This window comes from Aegilops tauschii, chromosome 7 (genome assembly GCF_002575655.3).
Source record: "Aegilops tauschii subsp. strangulata cultivar AL8/78 chromosome 7, Aet v6.0, whole genome shotgun sequence".
NCBI classification, from domain to species: Eukaryota; Viridiplantae; Streptophyta; class Magnoliopsida; order Poales; family Poaceae; genus Aegilops; species Aegilops tauschii.
In genome coordinates, this window is record NC_053041.3 from 464,223,807 (window position 1) to 464,243,815 (window position 20,009).

Consider the following 20,009-nt stretch of genomic DNA (forward strand, 5'->3'; position numbering starts at 1 on the left):
CTCTCGTGATGTCCGGGATCTCATCCGGGACTCCGAACAACTTTCGGGTTTCCGCATACATATATCTCTACAACCCTAGCGTCACCGGACCTTAAGTGTGTAGACCCTACGGGTTTGGGAGACATGCAGACATGACCGAGACGCCTCTCCGGTCAATAACCAACAACGGGATCTGGATACCCATGTTGGCTCCCACATGTTCCACGATGATCTCATCGGATGAACCACGGTGTCGAGGATTCAATCAATCCCGTATACAATTCCCTTTGTCAATCGGTATGTTACTTGCCCGAGATTCGATCGTCGGTATCCCAATACCTTGTTCAATCTCGTTACCGGCAAGTCTCTTTACTCGTACCGCAATGCATGATCCCGTGACTAACGTCTTAGTCACATTGAGCTCATTATGATGATGCATTACCGAGTGGGCCCAGAGATACCTCTCCGTCATACGGAGTGACAAATCCCAGTCTCGATCCGTGCCAACCCAACAGACACTTTCGGAGATACCCGTAGTGCACCTTTATAGTCACCCAGTTACGTTGTGACGTTTGGCACACCCAAAGCACTCCTACGGTATCCGGGAGTTGCACGATCTCATGGTCTAAGGAAAAGATACTTGACATTGGAAAAGCTCTAGCAAACGAAACTACACGATCTTTTATGCTATGCTTAAGATTGGGTCTTGTCCATCACATCATTCTCCTAATGATGTGATCCTGTTATCAATGACATCCAATGTCCATAGTCAGGAAACCATGACTATCTGTTGATCAACGAGCTAGTCAACTAGAGGCCTACTAGGGACAAGTTGTGGTCTATGTATTCACACATGTATTACGATTTCCGGACAATACAATTATAGCATGAACAATAGACAATTACCATGAACAAAGAAATATAATAATAACCATTTATTATTGCCTCTAGGGCATATTTCCAACATTATGCTATCTTGAGAGAAGCCACTAGTGAAACCTATGCCCCCCGGGTCTATCTTCCATCATATTAATCTCGCGCCAACGAGCTATTTCTATCGCTATTTATTTTGCAATCTTTCTTTTAGTCTTTATCATAAAAATACCGAAAATATTATCTTATCATCTCTATCAGATCTCACTTTTGCAAGTGGCCGTGAAGGGATTGACAACCCCTTTATCGCGTTGGTTGCAAGGTTCTTATTTGTTTGTGTAGGTACGAGGGACTTGCGTGTGGCCTCCTACTGGATTGATACCTTGGTTCTCAAAAACTGAGGGAAATACTTACGCTACTTTGTTGCATCACCCTTTCCTCTTTAAGGAAAAACCAACACAGTGCTCAAGAGGTAGCAACCCTCGCACGAGGACAAGGGCCTTAGTTTGTCACGCCCAATATGCGACCCTATCCGCGAGGAACTCGAAGGTCCCACCAAGGATAGACCCGCATATTGAAACGCTTTTGCAAGGTGGATATCATTACATCAACATTACATAATAATTGGGGATACATACAAGGCATACAAATGCCGCAAGAATATATCAATACATCATACATAAGATCAACATCCGACTACGGATGAAACACAAACAGAAACTCAAATGACATCCACCCTGCTAGCCCAGGCTGCCGACCTGGAACCTATCCCTTGATCGAAGAAGAAGCAGAAGAAGAACTCCAAAACAAGTAACATCGCTCTCGTGTCATGATCATCGCAAACCATGTACCTGCAACTGTTGTTGTAGTAATCTGTGAGCCACGAGGACTCAGCAATCCCATTACCATGGGTATCAAGACTAGCAAAGCTTAATGGGTAAGGAAGGGGTAAAGTGGTGAGGTTGCAGCAGCGACTAAGCATGTATGGTTGCTAACATACGCAAATAAGAGCGAGAAGAGAAGCAACGGAACGGTCGTGAAACTAGCAATGATCAAGAAGTGATCCTGAACTCCTACTTACGGCAAACATAACCCAAAAACCGTGTTCACTTCCCGGACTCCGCCGAGAAGAGACGATCACGGCTACACACGCGATTGATGCGTTTTAATTAAGGTCAAGTGTCAAGTTCTCTACAACCGGACATTAACAAATTCCCATCTGCCACATAACCGCGGGCACGGCTCTCAAAAGTTTATACCCTGCAGGGGTGTCCCAACTTAGCCCATTATAAGCTGTCACGGTCAACGAAGGATATTCCTTCTCCCGGGAAGACCCGATCAGTCTCGGAATCCCAGTTTACAAGACATTTCGACAATGGTAAAACAAGACCAGCAAAGCCGCCCGATGTGCCGACAATCCCGATAGGAGCTGCACATATCTCGTTCTCAGGGCAACACCAGATGAGACTAGCTACGAGTAAAACCAGCCCTCAAGTTTCCCCGAGGTGGCCCCGCAGGCAGCTCGGTTCGGACCAACACTTAGAGAAGCACTGGCCCGGGGGGGTAAAATAAAGATGACCCTCGGGATGCGCGACTCCCAAGGGAAAAAGGCTAGGTGAGGCAAATGTAAAACCAAGGTTGGGCCTTGCTGGAAGAGTTTTATTCAAAGCGAACTATCAAGGGGTCCCATAAATCACCCAACCGCGTAAGGGACGCAAAATCAAGGAACATAACACCGGTATGATGGAAACTAGGGCGGCAAGAGTGGAACAAAACACCAGGCATAAGGCCGAGCCTTCCACCCTTTACCAAGTATATAGATGCATTAATTAAATAAGAGATATTGTGATATCCCAACAAAGTTCATGATATCCATGTTCCAACATGGAACAACTCTCCATCTTCACCTGCAACTAGCAACGCTATAAGAGGGGCTGAGCAAAAGCGATAACATAGCCAAACAACGGTTTGCTAGGAAGGGTGACAAAGGTTAGAGGTTCATGGCAATTTGGGAGGCTTGATAAGCAAGTGGTAGGTAACGCAGCATAGCGATAGAACGAAGCAACTAGCATAGCAATGATAGTAGTGAGATCCAAGGTGACGGTCATCTTGCCTGAAATCCCGCTAGGAAGAAAAACGAGTCCATGAAGAAGATGAAGCCACGAAGACGAACCAAGTGTAGACGAACGAATCCTCACGATCGCAACGAAACGGGAACTATCGAGAAGAAGCACACAACATGGTAAACACATCACAGATGAACAAGGCATGATGCTCAATCAAGTATGATGCATGACAAGGCTACATGAGGCTACTCATGGCAAGAGATGATGCATACAAGAGCAAACACATCAAAGCAAGTTTAAATGAGGCCGGGAACAACATATAACAATTCCGGTAAGTCCTCATATGCAAAGTTCGAAATTGGTCCAGATATGAATAAACCTTATGTTCAAGTTGTTAAACAGCAAGTTAAGATGCACCAAGATGATCTACACGAAACTCTAGTCTAGTTACATATAAAGTTCATTAGATTCGGAGCTACGGCCTAAAAGATACGAGCGAAACAGGTTAAACATGGCATTGATGCAAAATGCATCCAAACATCAAGCAAACATACTCAAAACAAGGATGCAACAAGGTAACATGAAACTACATGCAAAACTAAGCAAGTTTCATATAGAGCATGCTCAAAACGGAGCAACGGTGCAACACATACACTCCAAACAAGATATAACAACAATCTGTCCAAAACAGCAATTAGGCATCTTGCAAGCATCATGAAAATATGCTACAGCACCACAACATGAAAACAAAAGGCATGGATATGATGTACAGGTAAATCATGACAAAACATGAACACTGAGCTATCTCCAGAAATCACTAGAACATGCTCAAAAGGACATGGCAAGATTGCAAATAATAACAGTTTCACAGACTTAGCAGAAATTACTGGACAAGACAGAAATAACATCAGGTTGCAATGTTTAGAGCTATCCAAGAACATGCTACAGGAACAGATCAAAGCAAACAAAGGCATGGCATGAATCTACTTATTGCATAGAACAAAAGTCCCTTACTGATCACGAGCCAAAAAGGCACAGAAGATATTATGGCACCCATGTAAACATATCAAGTTTCATAAACAGATTCAGACTTGGCAGAAAAACTGAGCATGGCATAAACAGAATTATGAAGGCATCTTTGCGAGCTCAAATCACTCATCACAAAGCATTTAATGGCATGTGAAGGCATCCAACAGTAATATGGCATAATTATGAAGCTAAGCATGGCAATAATATAGTCATAGGGTATATGGATCACTAGCAAAACACATGGCAAAACTGAACTTCATGTTAACACACTGACAGCAATATTATTTAGTAACTTTGGAGCATAATAACAACAATCTACAGCAGGCTAGAAATGCAAACAAGGGCATGGATGGATATAGTATAACATGTACCACAAAACATCCTTAGTAAACATCTTCAGATTATGCATAGAATGACTAGTAGCAGCAGGTTTACCGGGCATCACAATGTTACAGCTACAGACTTGGCAGAAATTACTAAGTCACAGAAACCAGCAACATCACGGAGGCTACTTTGCATGCTTGTTCTAGTCACCAAATAGATCACAAAAATACAAGACAAGCACCTATGTAAAGATGGCATGATGTAGTTCAAAACACATGTAGACCTCAGGCTCATAGGATGCACACACAAAATGCAATGAAAAAGACAAATCACCAAGATCTGTAAACAGACAGCAGTTAACATCATATAGCACTCTTGCAACGATGGTTAGAGCATCAAAATGGACTCAAACAAGCATGACACAATGGAATGAAATGAATAGCATCTCATGATGAACATTTGGACATATTACACTCACAAATCGGAGCAATATGCATGGAGTTACAGTATGATGAATAATGCACCAGAAGGTAAAAGAAAAAGGACAGGGAAAATTCGGGGGGGGGGGGAGGGGGGACCTGCAGATCTGGATCCAGATCCAGATCGGGCCGGCGAGCTGGGGCAGGTGCGGCAAGGCTCCGGTGGCCGGCGATGGAGGGCGGCGGCCACGGGCGCTGGGGGTGGCCAGCGACGAGGGGCAACCGGCGGTGGCGCGAAGGAGCCGACGGGGGGCGAGCTCGGGCGCCGGTGGAGCTCCGGCGGGCGGCGGAGAAGGCGGCCAGCGAGCGGGAGGCGGAGGAGCTCGGGGTCGGCGGGGGTGGCCGAGGGCGAGGCGGCGGAGGTCGCCGGCGCCGGACGGCGAGGCGAGCCGCGGGGCGCGGGTCGGAGGGCGGCGAGCGGGCGGCGGCGCGGAAGCCAGGCGCGCGGCCGGCGGCGACCGGGCCCGGAGTGCCGGATCTGGGCCCCGCGGGCCTGCGGCGGCGCGTGGGACGGGCGGCGGTGACGTGGCGGCACGGGAGTGGCCGGACGGTGGCGGCGGACATGTCCGTCGGTGGCGGGGGAAATGTCCGGCGGCGCGAGAGGAAGGAGGCTAGGGTTCATCCGCGAATTTTTGGGGAGGGGCACATATTTATAGATAGAGGGAGTTAGGAGAGTCCAAATGAGGTGCGGTTTTCGCCCACACGATCGTGATCGAACGACGAAGAGCATGGAGGGGGTTTGGATGGGCTAGTGGGCTTTGGTGGAGGGGTGTTGGGCTGCAAAGAGAGAGGGGTTTCGGGCTACGCGGTTAACCGTTGGGGCATCAAACGACCTCCAAATGGAACGAAATTTGACGGGCGGTCTACCGGTACTATACCAAGGCTACTCGGCAAATCTCGACCCATTCCGAGAACATTTTTCTCCCGCTCACGAAACAAGGACTGAGAGGGGCGACGGGCGCGTGCGAGAGTGGTCTGGACTCAGAACGGACAACGGGGAGAACCGGGAGGACCCAAACGGATGCAAGTTTTGAAAGACATGCAAATGAAATGCAGATGGTGACATGGCAAAATGCAACACGCAAGCAAATGACATGGCAACAACGACGAATAACTGGAAGACACCTAGCGCATCGGATCCGGGACGTTACATAGTTGGACAATAGACTCACGATGGAGGTCGATGAGCGGTCGTGATGTTATTTGGACACCCCTCCACGTCTACACGTTGAGAACACATCATAACGGTGTGTGCCAGGACCACAAGTTGGAAATCGAGACAAGATCCTAAGTGCAAGTATAAGGTTGTAAGTAAAGTCCTCATGCCCTAGCTTATTTCCATACCATTATTGTTTCTCAATACAACGTGCGATATTCGGTCCGGGATGGAACTTCTAACGACAACAATAGCTTGTTGGAGTCCCCGTCTATTATCATTGCTTCTCATGGGTTCGATGCCCATGGTCGCCCTTGGGAGAAAGGCAGGGATTATTTACATCCGTATCCGGATCAAAGGTAATAAATAAAGCGCCTCTCAGAGGCCGTAAGTCCCCGTTGTAATGGAGGCGAGCCAACAATAGTGACAACTACTACCAGGAGGGCATGGAGTTGGGCGCTAGGTGGTGGAGCACCGGCGCCCACGCTTCCCGAGTCATACAGATATGTGAAAAAACATGCACCGTTGTGCCTTCTCGGTTATTATTGTTTGTGCTAATCACATAATTAACGCATTTTTGCGACTTTACGCGTAATTACCTAACATACAAATAATTTCTTCTTAATATCAATGTGCATTGCACGTATACATTTACTAGTCAAAGTTAAATCAAAAAATAAGTTTAAGTGAGAAAGGGCAAAATCATCAACATTACAAATTATGGTCAAATTTGTAAAGTCCAAAGTAAGCACGACGCTAAAACTCGAATCCCCCCTCATCCTAATGCAAGAGAGATGCGGTGTCGTGCGGTTGTGGGAGGTAGAGGTCAGGAGAGCATCCGTTGGTGTGTTGATCTGAGGGGCAAATTTTTAGCCTGGTGGATCGTACGGTCAGAAAACCGTCGCTCGGGAAGACGATCAAATTGAGTGAACTGACATTCGCATAAGATGTGTTAAGGAAAAAATATGTAAAAAAACCGTAAATCGATTTTGCGAATATGGAATTTAGGACATCTGCAAGAGTTTTCTTTTTACACGACATCTGCAAGAGTTGCTCTGAGGCAAAAAGCCGCACCGCTTCGCGCGCGTGTCGTGTTCGTTCATCTCGCTCGCCCGTTCTCAATCCCTAGCTGCCCCCGACCAGGTCGCACGATCGCCCCCGCCGCCGGCGACGAAACCCTAAGCGCAGCCGATGGTGAGGGTACGGACACTATATTTTCAGTTAATCTTCATAGCGATCGCTTTTCAATCCGCCGACTCAACTAGGCATCCTTTGTCAAATTGTTTTTGTAGCTTCAGAGCCACCTATTCTTCACTGGGACGACGTCTGCCTATCGGACAGCGACGATGATTTAGTTGACCAGCTCAACTTGGCCGACTTGGCCGGCTTGGCCCTGGCGCACTCTGACGACGAGGAGGAAGTGGTGACAGACGACGAGGAGACAAATTGCCCAGGCAGGTCATTCTCCAGATATGCGACGATTTGATCTCCAAAGTAACCAAAAACGATTAATTTCCGACTGATTGATGCTACATTGATTCTATCCTGCAGGGAAAAAAATTCCCAGGGATAAAGCCAAACTGATACAGAGGGTGTGGGTAAGGAGTGACATCAAACAGAACGAAGAACACAGAGAGCTGTGTAAGACGCTTCTAGATCTGGGACATGAGTGGTCTGCCCTTCCTCCTTTTCCTATGAAAGTATTCCCTCAGGCAACAGGCGCATGCGTTTTGCGGGGCTACTGTCACCACCGTATATACAAAACCCATGATACTTCCACCAGTAAGCGAGTCTCTGTTGATTTGATCCCTTGCCTACCAATCTGCTCTTGTGCTATCTATGCATGTGTTTGGAAATTTAATTATTTTCCTCGATATTTGCAGCTAAATCAACTCTTGGATACCGCGAACCAAATCGGATGCTACAGGCATTCTCGCTGCGTTTGTCAAGCTCTGCATCATATCCTGTTAGTGTCTATGGAATAATCGCCGTTCGGGATTCCTTGGAGCCTCTGAGGAATTACGTCTTTAATCGTCCCTGCAGAGATGATGCTATCACCATTGACCAGGTAATCAAGTTAGACATGGTTTCTTTCCATATAACTTGTTTCTTGCTCAAGAATGATTGATGTTTAACAGTATGTGTGAGATGTATGTTGGTTATCTTCTTTCCTTGGATTAGATCGACTAAAACTTAGTCATGTGTGCTCAGATTTGTACTTAAGACCTCTGTTTTTCGGGGGTGAACCCATTTTGAAATACATGTTAACTGTACTTTGATCCCCAATATTCCTACAGTATATACTAATGTTTTTGGAACAAGGAAGATAATAATATATGTGAATGTTTAGTTATAAAAGTTGAAGCGGTTGGCAAGATATATAAATGATGATAGGAGAGAAATGACATGCATGTCTTGCATTTCAACACAAGTGAAATATGTGCCTTATACTTTAAAAGGGAACTAGTTTTTTATTTAAACATGATGTGCAATGTCTTATTTTTTTTGTTATGTTGGCACAGGCTAGTGTATCTGAAAGTGTAGCATGTTTAGTTCTAACCAGAGTTGTCAAGAGGTAGGATTCCTTTATCCTACCTCTCTGTAGCCCTTGTCGAGGAATGTACTTACGGCAGGATGCATTACTAGAAGTTGATCTGTGGGTAAAGGAGGAAGGGGATGGATCGGCTGACAAACAAATACTTTCTGCATATGCTGAGATTGAGAGCTGCCCAGCTTATGATGAAATGCTATATGGACAGATTCGTAGTGGCCTGTTCAGCTTGGACATAGGCTACATATCATTTACAAGAAGTATCGAGGCCGTAATAGAAGTCTTTGCAAAGGTTGATGGTCCTCATCATGTGAGATTTGGTGCTTTCAGCAGTGGCTTTGATCATGAGATTGTGTTGTTTGATGACACATTCTTTGGGACTAAGATGCAGTTTCAGCATGTAGTCGTGGTGAAAGCAGAGGAAAAATTGGATGTTTGCTTAAAGTTTGGGGAATCACTCTTTCGGTGGACTTTCCAGCATGGACATGTTGGACCTGTTAGGATTCCTGATGACTCGATGTCAAAGTATGGCCAGTTTGATGTGAGGGTGTTCTTTGCTCCTAAGAACTCGCGACCACAGAAATAAGTGAAGACGACACCCCGTGCTGGATGTGTGTTTTATTATCTCCTAACTAAGTACCTCCTGGGTGTGTTTTTTTTGTAATCTGTAAATCCTCTGTGTCAAAACAACAGAAGTTTGAGGTCAGACTTGTCGAAACTTGAAAATATTCTATGTTTGTCTGCATATCTTGCATTTGGTTGGAGCTACTTGATCCATTGTTTTTCTTTTCCCTTTAGTTTGATTGCATCTTCTGGTGGTTTCTGTTGAACATGTGTACATGTACGTAGGTCTGGGTTTTGTGTGCAGTACCCGTAGTATCTGTCTCCCTCTGTATGTACGTGTATTTTAGGAGACAAGATACCGGTCGCACCCCTTGTACCTATATATATGTGTCTAGTGTACGATCAATCAATCATCGATGCACCAAATTATTCTCTACATGGTATCTATCGCAAGTCGATCTTCCAGCTTCCGCTAATCCGGGCCGCCGCCGCCGTGACCTCCCGCCGCCGCCCCAAGCCGCCGCCACCACCCCTCCTCCCCGCGTGCCACCTCCCCACCGCGCGCCTTCCCCTCCACACCGCGCCGCCCCTTCCCGCCGCGCCGCCTACCTCCCGCCGCATCTCCTCAGCCGCGCCGCCGCCTCCCTCCCCACGATCTCCTTGCCATGTCATCCAACGCCTCCACCTACTCCAACCCCTTCGCCGTCGACCCTGCCGAGATCCGCGACATCAACGTCCATGCACGCGTCCCCGTGATCCTCGATGCCTCCAACTCCACGTACTTCGCGTGGAAGACGTACTTCACGCTGCTCTTCCGCGAGAACAATCTCGTGGATCACGTGGATGGCACCGTGGACTCCCGCTCCATGGTGGACGCCGCCGAGTGGACCGTGATCGACGTCACGATCATCTGGTGGTTCTTCACCACCATCTCCAAGGACTTGTTCCACACGGTCGTGAGCGCCGGCGACGACGCCCGCGCCATGTGGGTCAAGCTGAACGGCCTCTTCACCGACAACAAGCTTCAGCGCCGCGTTTTTTTGCAGCAGGAATTTTTTGACTGCCGCCGCCTGAAGACGTTGGCGGATGAGCTCCGTGACATTGGAGCCAAGGTGGACGACGACCTCCTCCTCAGCACGCTCACCACCGGCCTCAACGAGGACTTGGCAACGCCGCCTCTAACCTCACCTTGATGCCGGAGCCATCCTTCCCCAAGTTTGTGGCGTACTTGAGGTTGGAGGAGCGCCGGTGAAGGGGGTCAAGAAGCGTGTGCAGCACCACGCCCTCGTCGTCGGCACCTCCCGCGGCGCCCCTCCACCGACCGCCCCACCCGTGCCGCGCTAGCAGCCGCCGCCACCAGCGCCTCCGGGGTACTTCCCCCTCCCGCCCGCGCCTCCCGCCCCTCCCGCTGCCCCCCAGCAGCCGGGTGGCGGGCGCAAGCAGCAACAGGCGCCGGGGGGGCTCGTTAGCAGCAACAGCAGGTGACTCCCCCATGGACGTACGACACCAACCCGTGGACCGGCGTCGTCCACGCGTACTCCATGCCGGTCCCTCGGGCTCCGGCTCCGGGCATCCTTGGGCCCCGCCCGGCGGGTCACCAGGCCCTCTTCGCCGCGCAGAACGCCGCTCCCTACAGCGGCTATGGTGCCCCCTCCCCCGCCGGCGCCCGCCTACGGGTCCGCGCCGGGCTATGGCGCCGCCGCCGCGCCGGCCTATGGGGCCGCGCCCGCCTACGGCGCCGCCGCCGCCGCTCCGGCCTTCGGGGCTACACCCGCGCCGGCCTACGGAGGGTTCTACCCTCCTCAGGTGCCGCCGCCGTGGGACCCGGCCTTGCTCGCTGCACTGCACTCCGCCCCGTCACCGAGCTCCTATGGTGGCGGTGGTGACTGGTACATGGACTCGGGCGCCACTGCTCACATGACTGCTCATCCCGGTAACCTCACATCTGCCACTCCCGTTCATACTCCCACCCGTATCACCGTTGGTAACGGTTCCTCCCTACCCATTACTCATGTCGGTCATATGTCTTTTCCTTCTACTTCCACTCCTGTGCATATGTCTAATGTTCTTGTGTCTCCTGACTTAGTCACTAATCTTGTTTCCGTTCGTCGCCTTGCTCGTGAGAATCCTATAACTGTTGAATTTGACGATATCGGTTTTTCTATGAAGGACGCCCGTGCACGGATGGTCCTCCACCGATGTGATAGCCCGGACGAGCTTTATCCAGTGCATCCCTCCGGCGCCACCACCACCCGTCGCCCCGCTGCCTTCGCCGCCAGTGTCGATCTTTGGCATGCCCGTCTCGGTCATCCCAACTCCACCGTTATGCGTCAGATTCTTCAGAGTTTTTCCTTCTCATGTAATAAGGTTGACGATCACACTTGTGAGGCTTGCCGTCTTGGCAAGCACGTTCGTCTTCCCTTTAGCGAGTCTACAAACATTTTCACCTTTCCGTTTCAGTTATTGCATAGTGATGTTTGGACATCCCCGGTTGCTAGCAACACGGGCTATTTATACTATCTAGTGATATTGGATGATTTTACTCATTATGTGTGGACCTTCCCTCTCCGTCGCAAGTCCGACGCTCTTGCCACACTCACCGCTTTTTATTCATATGTCACCACACAGTTCGGTCGTCCTATTCTCGCCTTGCAAACTGACAACGGCAAGGAGTTTGACAACGTCGCCGTCCGCAATTTACTTGCGTCCCACGGCACCATCTTTCGCCTCACCTGCCCCTACACGTCTCAGCAGAATGGTCGCGCCGAGCGCGTTCTTCGCACGCTTAATGACTGTGTCCGCACGTTGCTCTTCCACTCCTACGTGCCTGCTCGGTTCTGGCCGGACGCGCTCGCGACCGCCAACCTCCTCATCAACATTCACCCCTGTCGTTCCCGCTGGAACTACACCCCTCACCAGCTCCTCTTCGGTGCGGTTCCATCTTATGATGGTCTTCGCATTTTCGGGTGTCTCTGTTATCCTAGCACCGCGTCCACTGCTCCCCACAAACTCGTGCCCCGATCACTCCCTTGCATCTTCCTTGGCTATCCTCCCAACACCAAAGGTTACCGGTGCTATGATCCAGTCTCCCACCGCGTTTTCACTTTGCGGCATGTGTACTTTGATGAGCTCGTGTTCCCGTTTCAGCAGGTACCGTCACCTTTGGAGTCCTCTGGTGGACCGCCCAGCCGCGCCCCGGGTTCGGCCCTGCCCGCGCTCCCCGCGCCGGCGGCCCCTGCAGCAGCCCCTGACGCAGCGGCCTCCTCGGCCGCCCCCGCCGCGGCCCCCGACGCCGCGGCCCCCGTCGCCGTGACCCCCTCGGCCGACCCCGCCGCGGCCCCCACCGCGGCCCCCGTCGCCGTGGCTCCCTCGGCGGCTCCTGTCGCCGCGGCCGCACCCTCACCGGTCTGGTCACTCGGGCTTGGACTGGGACCCTGCGTCCCAGCACGCGCTACTCATCGGACGAGTACGCATGCGCGGCTTCTACCTCGACGCCGTCCCCGCTCCCCACCTCCGCTCGCGCAGCCCTTCGGGATCCGAACTGGCTAGCTGCGATGCGTGAGGAGTTTGACGCCCTACAGCGCAACCGTACGTGGCAGCTTGTCCCGCGGCCACCCCGTGCCAATGACATCACTCGCAAGTGGGTCTTCCGCCACAAGACTCGCCCCGACGGTTCTCTCGAGCGCTACAAGGCGCGTTGGGTGGTGCGCGGCTTTCGCCAGCGCGCCGGCGTGGACTTCACCGACACCTTCGCCCCGGTTGTTAAACCGGGCACGATTTGCGCTGTTCTCCAGCATGCTGTTTCTCGTGCTTGGCCTGTCCACCAGCTCAATGTGTCTAATGCTTTCTTGCATGGCCATCTCGACGAGCAGGTGTTCTGTCAACAGCCGACTGGTTTCGTCGACACCACCTATCCGGACCACGTGTGCTTGCTCTCCCGTTCTCTCTACGGGTTGAAGCAGGCACTTCGGGCCTGGTACCAGCGGATCACGGCCTTCCTCCAGCAACAGGGGTTCCGGTCCACACGGTACGATGCCTCCCTGTTTGTCTACCACCAGGGCCCCGCCACCGCGTACCTCCTACTGTACGTCGACGACATCATCCTGACTGCATCCTCGCTAGCGCTTCTTCAGCAGATCACAGCTCGCCTCGGCACAGAGTTCGCCCTCAAGGACTTGGGGGCTCTCCACTACTTCCTCGACATCGAGGTAGTGCGCCGGGCTACTGGCTTCTTCCTGCACCAGCAGAAGGACGCCTACGAGCTTCTGGAGCGAGCGGGCATGCTTAACTGCAAGCCTGCTTCCACGCCTGTCGATACGAAGGCTAAGGTGTCCGCCGTCGAGGGCTCTCCGGCGTCCGACGCTCCCTTCTACCGCTCCATCGTTGGTGCGCTTCAGTACCTCACACTGACGCGTCCGGACATTCAGTGTGCTGTCCAGCAGGTGTGCCTTCACATGCATGCTCCTCGTGACACCCATTGGGCTCTCGTGAAACGTATACTTCGGTGCATACGTGGCACCACAACCATGGGTCTCACCCTGACGGCCTCGCCAGACACCAGCCTTGTCGCCTAGTCTGACGCCGACTTGGCTGGGTGTCCCGACACTCGATGCTCCACTTCTGGCTACTGCGTCTACCTCGGGCCCTCTCTGATTTCGTGGTCGTCTAAACGACAACCCACGGTCTCACGATCGAGCGCCGAGGCCGAGTATCGGGCCGTGGCCAACGCCGTCGCGGAGTGTTCCTGGCTACGACAGCTACTCCAGGAGTTGCTATGTGAGGTCACCAAGGCGACGCTCGTCTACTGTGATAACGTCTCCGCGGTGTACCTCGCTGCCAACCCTGTCCATCATCGACGGACGAAGCACATTGAGCTCGACATCCACTTCGTCCGGGAGCACGTCGCACTTGGTCGTGTTCGTGTTCTCCATGTGCCCACCGATCAGCAGTTCGCCGATGTGATGACGAAGGGACTACCCACCTCGACTTTCGAGGGCTTTCGGTCCAGTCTTTGCGTCACCGGTGACGCTTCGACTGCGGGGGGGGGGGGGGGGTGTTGAACATGTGTACATGTACGTAGGTTTGGGTTCTGTATGCAGTACCTGTAGTATCTGTCTCCCTCTGTATGTACGTGTATCTTAGGAGACAAGATACCGGTCGCACCCCTTGTACCTATATATATATATGTGCCTAGTGCACGATCAATCAATCATCGATGCACCAAATCATTCTCTACAGTTTCCATTGTAAATTCTATTCTTTGGTGTTCTTTGATGGAAATTTGTATTGCCATGATTGAACAAATTATTGTTGATTGTTTTAGTGACAAGTCAAAATTACGAGTATTTAACCAAAAACTACCACATTTCATGGAAACGTGTCCAGAAACTATTTACGGATTTGTGCCGAAAACTATCACTTTTTTGCTAATCTGTGAATAAACTACCATGTCGGGAAAGTGCCCGATTCGCCTCTTCTAAACGCCTTTCTGACAGGATGGGCTCACAAGTCAGGTTGACTGTTAACTTTGATTGTTATTTCAAATGGGGCCCACACGTCAACCCTCTTCTTCCTCCTCCCCTCTCTCTTTGGCATTTCTACAAACACCTCGTGTGCACCTGCAAGCCACCTCCGCCGCCGACCATTGCTGGCGCTTACTCACGCACGACGGCGCACACGCTCGCGGCGGCGGCGGGTACGCGCACTGCTGCCACGCAGGAGATGCACGATGCGCTGACCCAGCCGCCCGCTCACCCCGGCCATGGCCATCGCCTTCGCGCCAAACACGCCAAGGCCGCACCACCCACCACTCGGGCCGCCCGCGCCACCCACCGCTCCGCCCAGCCCGCGCCACCCGCCGCTCTGCCCCGTCGGCCGGCGAGCCCCGCCACCTACGCCGCCCTCCCTCCTAGCCGAGCCGCCTGCTCGCCTCGGCCATGGCGGCCGCCATCGTGCCTCCCTCCTGCTCCTGGGCTGACGACGGCAACTTCCGCAGGGACTCGTTAGCAAGGTCCTGCATGCCGAAGAGGACGTGCTTGTGCTGCTCCAGGTGGCCGGGCTTGCACACGTAGTCCACCAGATAGCTCTGGCTCACGCATGGGATGCCGTGGCTCTTGAACTCCTGCACCCACGTGTTGCTGCCTGGCGTGCCCGCGGCCACCACCACGAAGCTGTTCTGGAAGGCGCTCGCGAGCTCTCGCGGGTTCAATTCGAGGAGTTTGCGGCCGAGCTATTCAGGGACGCCGTACTCGCTGGCTCCGATTTCGCCGCCTGGGCGCGCCCTGCCGAGGCCGACGACGTCGTCTGGGCCGACGCCGAGGACGATCTTGGCCCTCCCACCGCCAGCACCCTAGTCGGAGACCTGCTCGAGGAGTAGGTCGGGGACGGCAGCAGCATCCAGAGCCACACGCTCGGCTCGCTCGAGAAGGGCGCGTCGGTCAGGATCTCGGGCGGCCGCGTTGGCGGTACCGGCAGCAGCCACTAACAGTCGTGCGCGTAGCCGCCGCTGCCGCCGGGAGCGTGTGCGCCGTCGTGCATGAGTGAGCGCCGGCAGTGGTCGACGGCGGAGGTGGCTTGCAGGTGCACACGAGGTGTTTTTATAAATGCTAAAGAGAGGGAGAGAGAGGAGGAAGAAGAGGGTTGACGTGTGGGCCTATTGCTGGTCTTATCAGAAAATCAGATAATTTATGCGGTCGTTTCTTTTTGGATTTGGTTTCATCTCTTCTTGGTGGCTCTTGGGAACGTAATGCATGATTAAGCTTGTCCAAGCCCTTGCCACATTATTTTTTCCTGGTGGTATCTAGACCAATATAAGAGGCACGAATGAATTACTTTTGTTCCTGGCGTGGTCATCTTAGAAAACGCGGATCCTGGCTTATGAGATGTGCTCATTTCAAGCTTGACATGCGAAGTACTGATGGCAGAGACGCAGAGTCGAGTGCTCACTCGTACCATGTCATACAGATTCTGCACCCAATGAAAGTTTAGTGTGACATGATTTTTAATGAATAGATTGAGAAAAATTCCGTAAAAGAAAATCACTATGTCGAAAGATCATTTAGACGTGTATATATGTGGATTTTGTGTCAATGACCAAGTGATAACATGTGTGCTTAGTTTTTTTAGTTGACATGTGTGTGTGTGTGTGTGTGTGTGTGTGTGTGTGTTGATATGTGTGCTTAGTTTTTCTTTTAGTTGACATGTGTGCTTAATTGTCGGGCATTCGTCAGGTGCCCTAAGAAAGAAAGGAGAACATTATACGACATTTTAAACAAGATTTTAAATTTCACTATGTTTGGTGATTTTTCATCAATATTTTGATGATATTTTATCACTCATACATGTCAAACAAGCTTCATAGAAAAAAACAGAAAATAATTATCTAAAATTCCCATAAATTCTACGTTGAAGAGACCTCCCCCCCCCCCCCCCCCCACCCCCACACACACACACAAAACAGAATGAACCAAGAGATCGAGCGGACCGCAAAACGAATTACTAATAGGCAAATGTGCGGCATTTTCCTTTATTTTAGAGGCACATGGGGCATTTTCTTTTGGCTCCCCTCTTGTCGAACGTATATGGTGCACCGATGCTTGTGGTGTTATCGATGCACCAGACACATTAGCACATTCTAAAATGTCTTAAAAAATATGGAAAGACATTTAGCACATTGGCATAACAATAATGTATGTTATCAAAAAATTTGTATCAAAATTCTAGAATTGCTCGAGATACAAAAATGATAATTTTGATATCAGTGTGATATTGGGCCAAATCTAAAGCCCAACTTGTGTTATATAGTATTCAGTGTCGAATTTATCATTTTTGTATCTCAAGGTATATCTCGAATTTTGATACGAATTTTTGTGACAAATATACATTGGTGTCATGATGATGTTTTAGATTTTTTTTTCAGATTTTTTGAAACATTAAGAAATGTGCCAAGAAAGTTTGATACACCGGTAGCATCAAATGGCCCGGTGCACTAGATACGTTCTCGTCCCGAACCTCCCCTCCCCAGTTTGCTAGAAATGCAGACGTCGGCAACTACATCGCATAGGGTTTGAAGAGGCCGTCGAGCTACTTCCTTCGCCGCCCCTGGAATTTTCAGCGACCTTCTCTCCACTGCACCTGCGATTCTCCAGTGACAAGCTCTTCCACCGACCTCGTACTCCTCCTCCCCCCCCCCCCCCCCCCCCCCCCGGCCCTATCCCTGAGCTCCACACGCCCGCCGACTTCCAGGATCGACCCTTGGTCCACCGCCGCGCTTCTCCAGTGCCCCCGAACTCCTGGTCGCCTCCCTACCGAAGGCCCATGCCCTCAACCTCGACTCGTCCCGTCGGCTCCTCCTTCAAGCAGCAAGGTAGTTTGGCTGGACATTTTTCCTAAAAAAAAGTAATAATCTTAAGCATCACCACTCTGTTTGGGAGTGCATACAGTTCAGTTCAGGAAAGAAAAATCTTTGTACTATTTTTTTTCTTTTTGTACAGAAGACTACAAATCAACGAATTCCAGTTCCGTGCGGCGCACTGAATTTCTTTCTTTTTTCTTTTTAGGGAAGGTCACAGAATTTGAATGAGTAGTGCGTGACCGCCAAGTATCCTCTACTGGCTTTACCGTGGCATCCAAGTTATTAGACCCATCTGCAGCCATTTGTTCCCCTGAGCGGCCTACAATCGACGGTGCGCAAACAACTGACCTCTCTCCCAGAACCTTCGAGACCACACGAGTGCACGAGCGCGTTCAGGAACCTTCCCAAACCGCCTCCCAACCGTCATTGTCCACCTCCACCGTCCACGCCCTCTATATATGCGTCCCCACCCAACGCAATGGCAGGAGAAAAGAGAAAGAGCGAGAGCCGAGGAGAAGATAAAATCTACAGGAAAAACAGGGGAGAGGCAGAGAGAACAGAGGCGAAGGAGCAATGCCGACGGGTCGGATGAGCGGCAACATCACGCAGGACTGGGAGCCGGTGGTCCTGCGGCGGGCGAAGCCCAAGGCGGCCGACCTCAAGTCCGCCAAGGCGGTGAACCAGGCGCTGCGGACGGGCGCGCCGGTGGAGACGGTGCGCAAGGCGGCGGCGGGGACGAACAAGAATGCCTCCGCCGCGGCCGTGGCGGCGCCCGCGCGGAAGCTGGACGAGATGACGGAGCCGGCGGGGCTGGGGCGCGTGGGCGGCGACGTGCGCGCGGCCATCCAGAAGGCGCGCGTCGCCAAAGGGTGGAGCCAGGCGGAGCTGGCCAAGCGCGTCAACGAGCGGGCGCAGGTGGTGCAGGAGTACGAGAGCGGCAAGGCCGTCCCTGTCCAGGCCGTGCTCGCCAAGATGGAGCGCGCCCTCGAGGTCAAGCTCCGGGGCAAGGCGGTTGGGGCGCCCGCGCCGACAAAGTGATGGTTCGTGGGGACATCCTGCCTGTGAATTTGTGATGAATGGTAGTAAATCGGATCTGTAAATCTCGGGTTGCTTTGTGGTAGATTGGGCTGTAAGTCGTGCAAAGTGATGTCTAGAAGTCTCATGTGGAATTTGATGCTAAATCCTATTGTTAGCTGATTTGCAATTTTGAACGGGCCCTTTGTTAAATTCTGACGCCCTATTGCTGAGACTGTGCGGCCGATTTGAGTTCTCTTCTTGAACGTCTGCTCTTATGATTCCCTTTTTATCTACCACGGGAAACATCTTATCCCGGGCATCTCCAACGCTGAAAGTACGCGGAAAGCCATGTGAGAGCCAACCGACCCGGTCATCCAACCGCATCCTTTAAACTGGATCCAACAGCATCCAGCGTCGGCCAATTTAAAATTACAAATGTATAATCTCCGATCACATAGGGCCGGATCACAACTAAAAAAAGACGCATGTGCATAGTTTTATGCTCGATCATAAAATGTTTGTCCGTCCGTGAAAAAACTGGATTTTCTGCCCTCCCGGACTCCCGGACTGGCAATCTGAGTCTTTAAGCTCACTCTACTTACGTCTTCTTCTCCGCCGTCTCCAACTTGCTCAGTCTGCGGCCGTCTTCTTCTTCGCCGTCTACAACTAATTTTTCATGTGCTTCAACATTGTTGAGATGTATATTGTGCATGTGTATTTCTTGTACAATAAGCTCCCCCTTCTTCCTTGTATAGTTGAGATCATCGTATATACTATCTCCGTCCTTATTTATTACTCCTCATTGTATTTTATGTCAAATTTTAACCATATATTTAACTAACAAAATGTTCATGCATGTCTAAAAAAATAAAAACTATATTCAAATACAAATGATACAATTTTTGTTAACATACATTTTGTTAGTTAAATATTTCATTAAAATTTGTCATAAATTTCAAAAGGGACCAATAAACCAGAACAAATGTAGTACATGCATATGCACTCGATCAATATATCATGAGTTGCACCTATCTTCTACAAACATCATAAGTTTATAAGACGAACGGCTTGCATGATCATTCAACTCCTACATATTCAAGGTTAATATTTTTGAATCATCTAAAGTAGTTGTTTCTCAACCTTCTTCTCTATGAGCATGACCTTCTTCTTTTTAAGCTTGAGCTTCTTCTCGATCGTCGCTATCAACATGTTAAACCTCTCAACCTTACACGCCTCCTTGAAGCTGGAGAGCTTGACACATATCTCCCTCTTCTTCGTCAGGATGTCCTCAAACCTCCCCGTTATCTTGACCGCCGCCCCTTTTAGCTTCACCTTCTTTTCCTCTCATTACTTTTATCAAAACCCTTTTCTAACCTTCTTGTGAGGCTTCTTTGTTGGGTTGATTGGAGCACTCGTTTCTTTCTTGCTGCCGATGCAGGTGGTCTTGGCGGAGTTGCCCACTCAACTTTAACCAACAATGCATGACGATGAAGTTCTTTTTCTCCAACTTCAAGAACAAATTGCACGCACGAAAATGCTACAAAGTAAAACAATGTTAACAAGTTGCATATATCACATAGGGCATATCGGGCCAACACGTTGGATATCTGATCAAATG

General features: G+C 50.8%; 3 protein-coding genes across 3 annotated transcripts; all 3 read left to right on the top strand.

Moving 5' to 3' along the window:
- The first annotated feature begins 4,922 nt into the window (after positions 1–4,922).
- Positions 4,923–9,225, top strand: LOC109784606 (uncharacterized). Its single transcript, XM_040396024.3, has 6 exons — positions 4,923–5,322; positions 6,915–7,106; positions 7,199–7,360; positions 7,458–7,688; positions 7,790–7,974; positions 8,666–9,225. Exons 1-6 carry the CDS (start codon positions 4,923–4,925, stop codon positions 9,041–9,043), a joined length of 1,548 nt encoding a protein of 515 aa, XP_040251958.1. The 3' UTR covers positions 9,044–9,225.
- A 461-nt stretch (positions 9,226–9,686) lies between these two features.
- LOC109784603 (uncharacterized) lies at positions 9,687–10,214 on the top strand. Its single transcript, XM_020343201.1, has one exon. The coding sequence runs from the start codon at positions 9,687–9,689 to the stop codon at positions 10,212–10,214; it is 528 nt and encodes a 175-aa protein (XP_020198790.1).
- Positions 10,215–17,831: 7,617 nt separating this feature from the next.
- LOC109784605 (multiprotein-bridging factor 1c) lies at positions 17,832–18,601 on the top strand. Its single transcript, XM_020343203.4, has one exon. The coding sequence runs from the start codon at positions 17,948–17,950 to the stop codon at positions 18,410–18,412; it is 465 nt and encodes a 154-aa protein (XP_020198792.1). The 5' UTR covers positions 17,832–17,947; the 3' UTR covers positions 18,413–18,601.
- Positions 18,602–20,009: the final 1,408 nt, after the last annotated feature.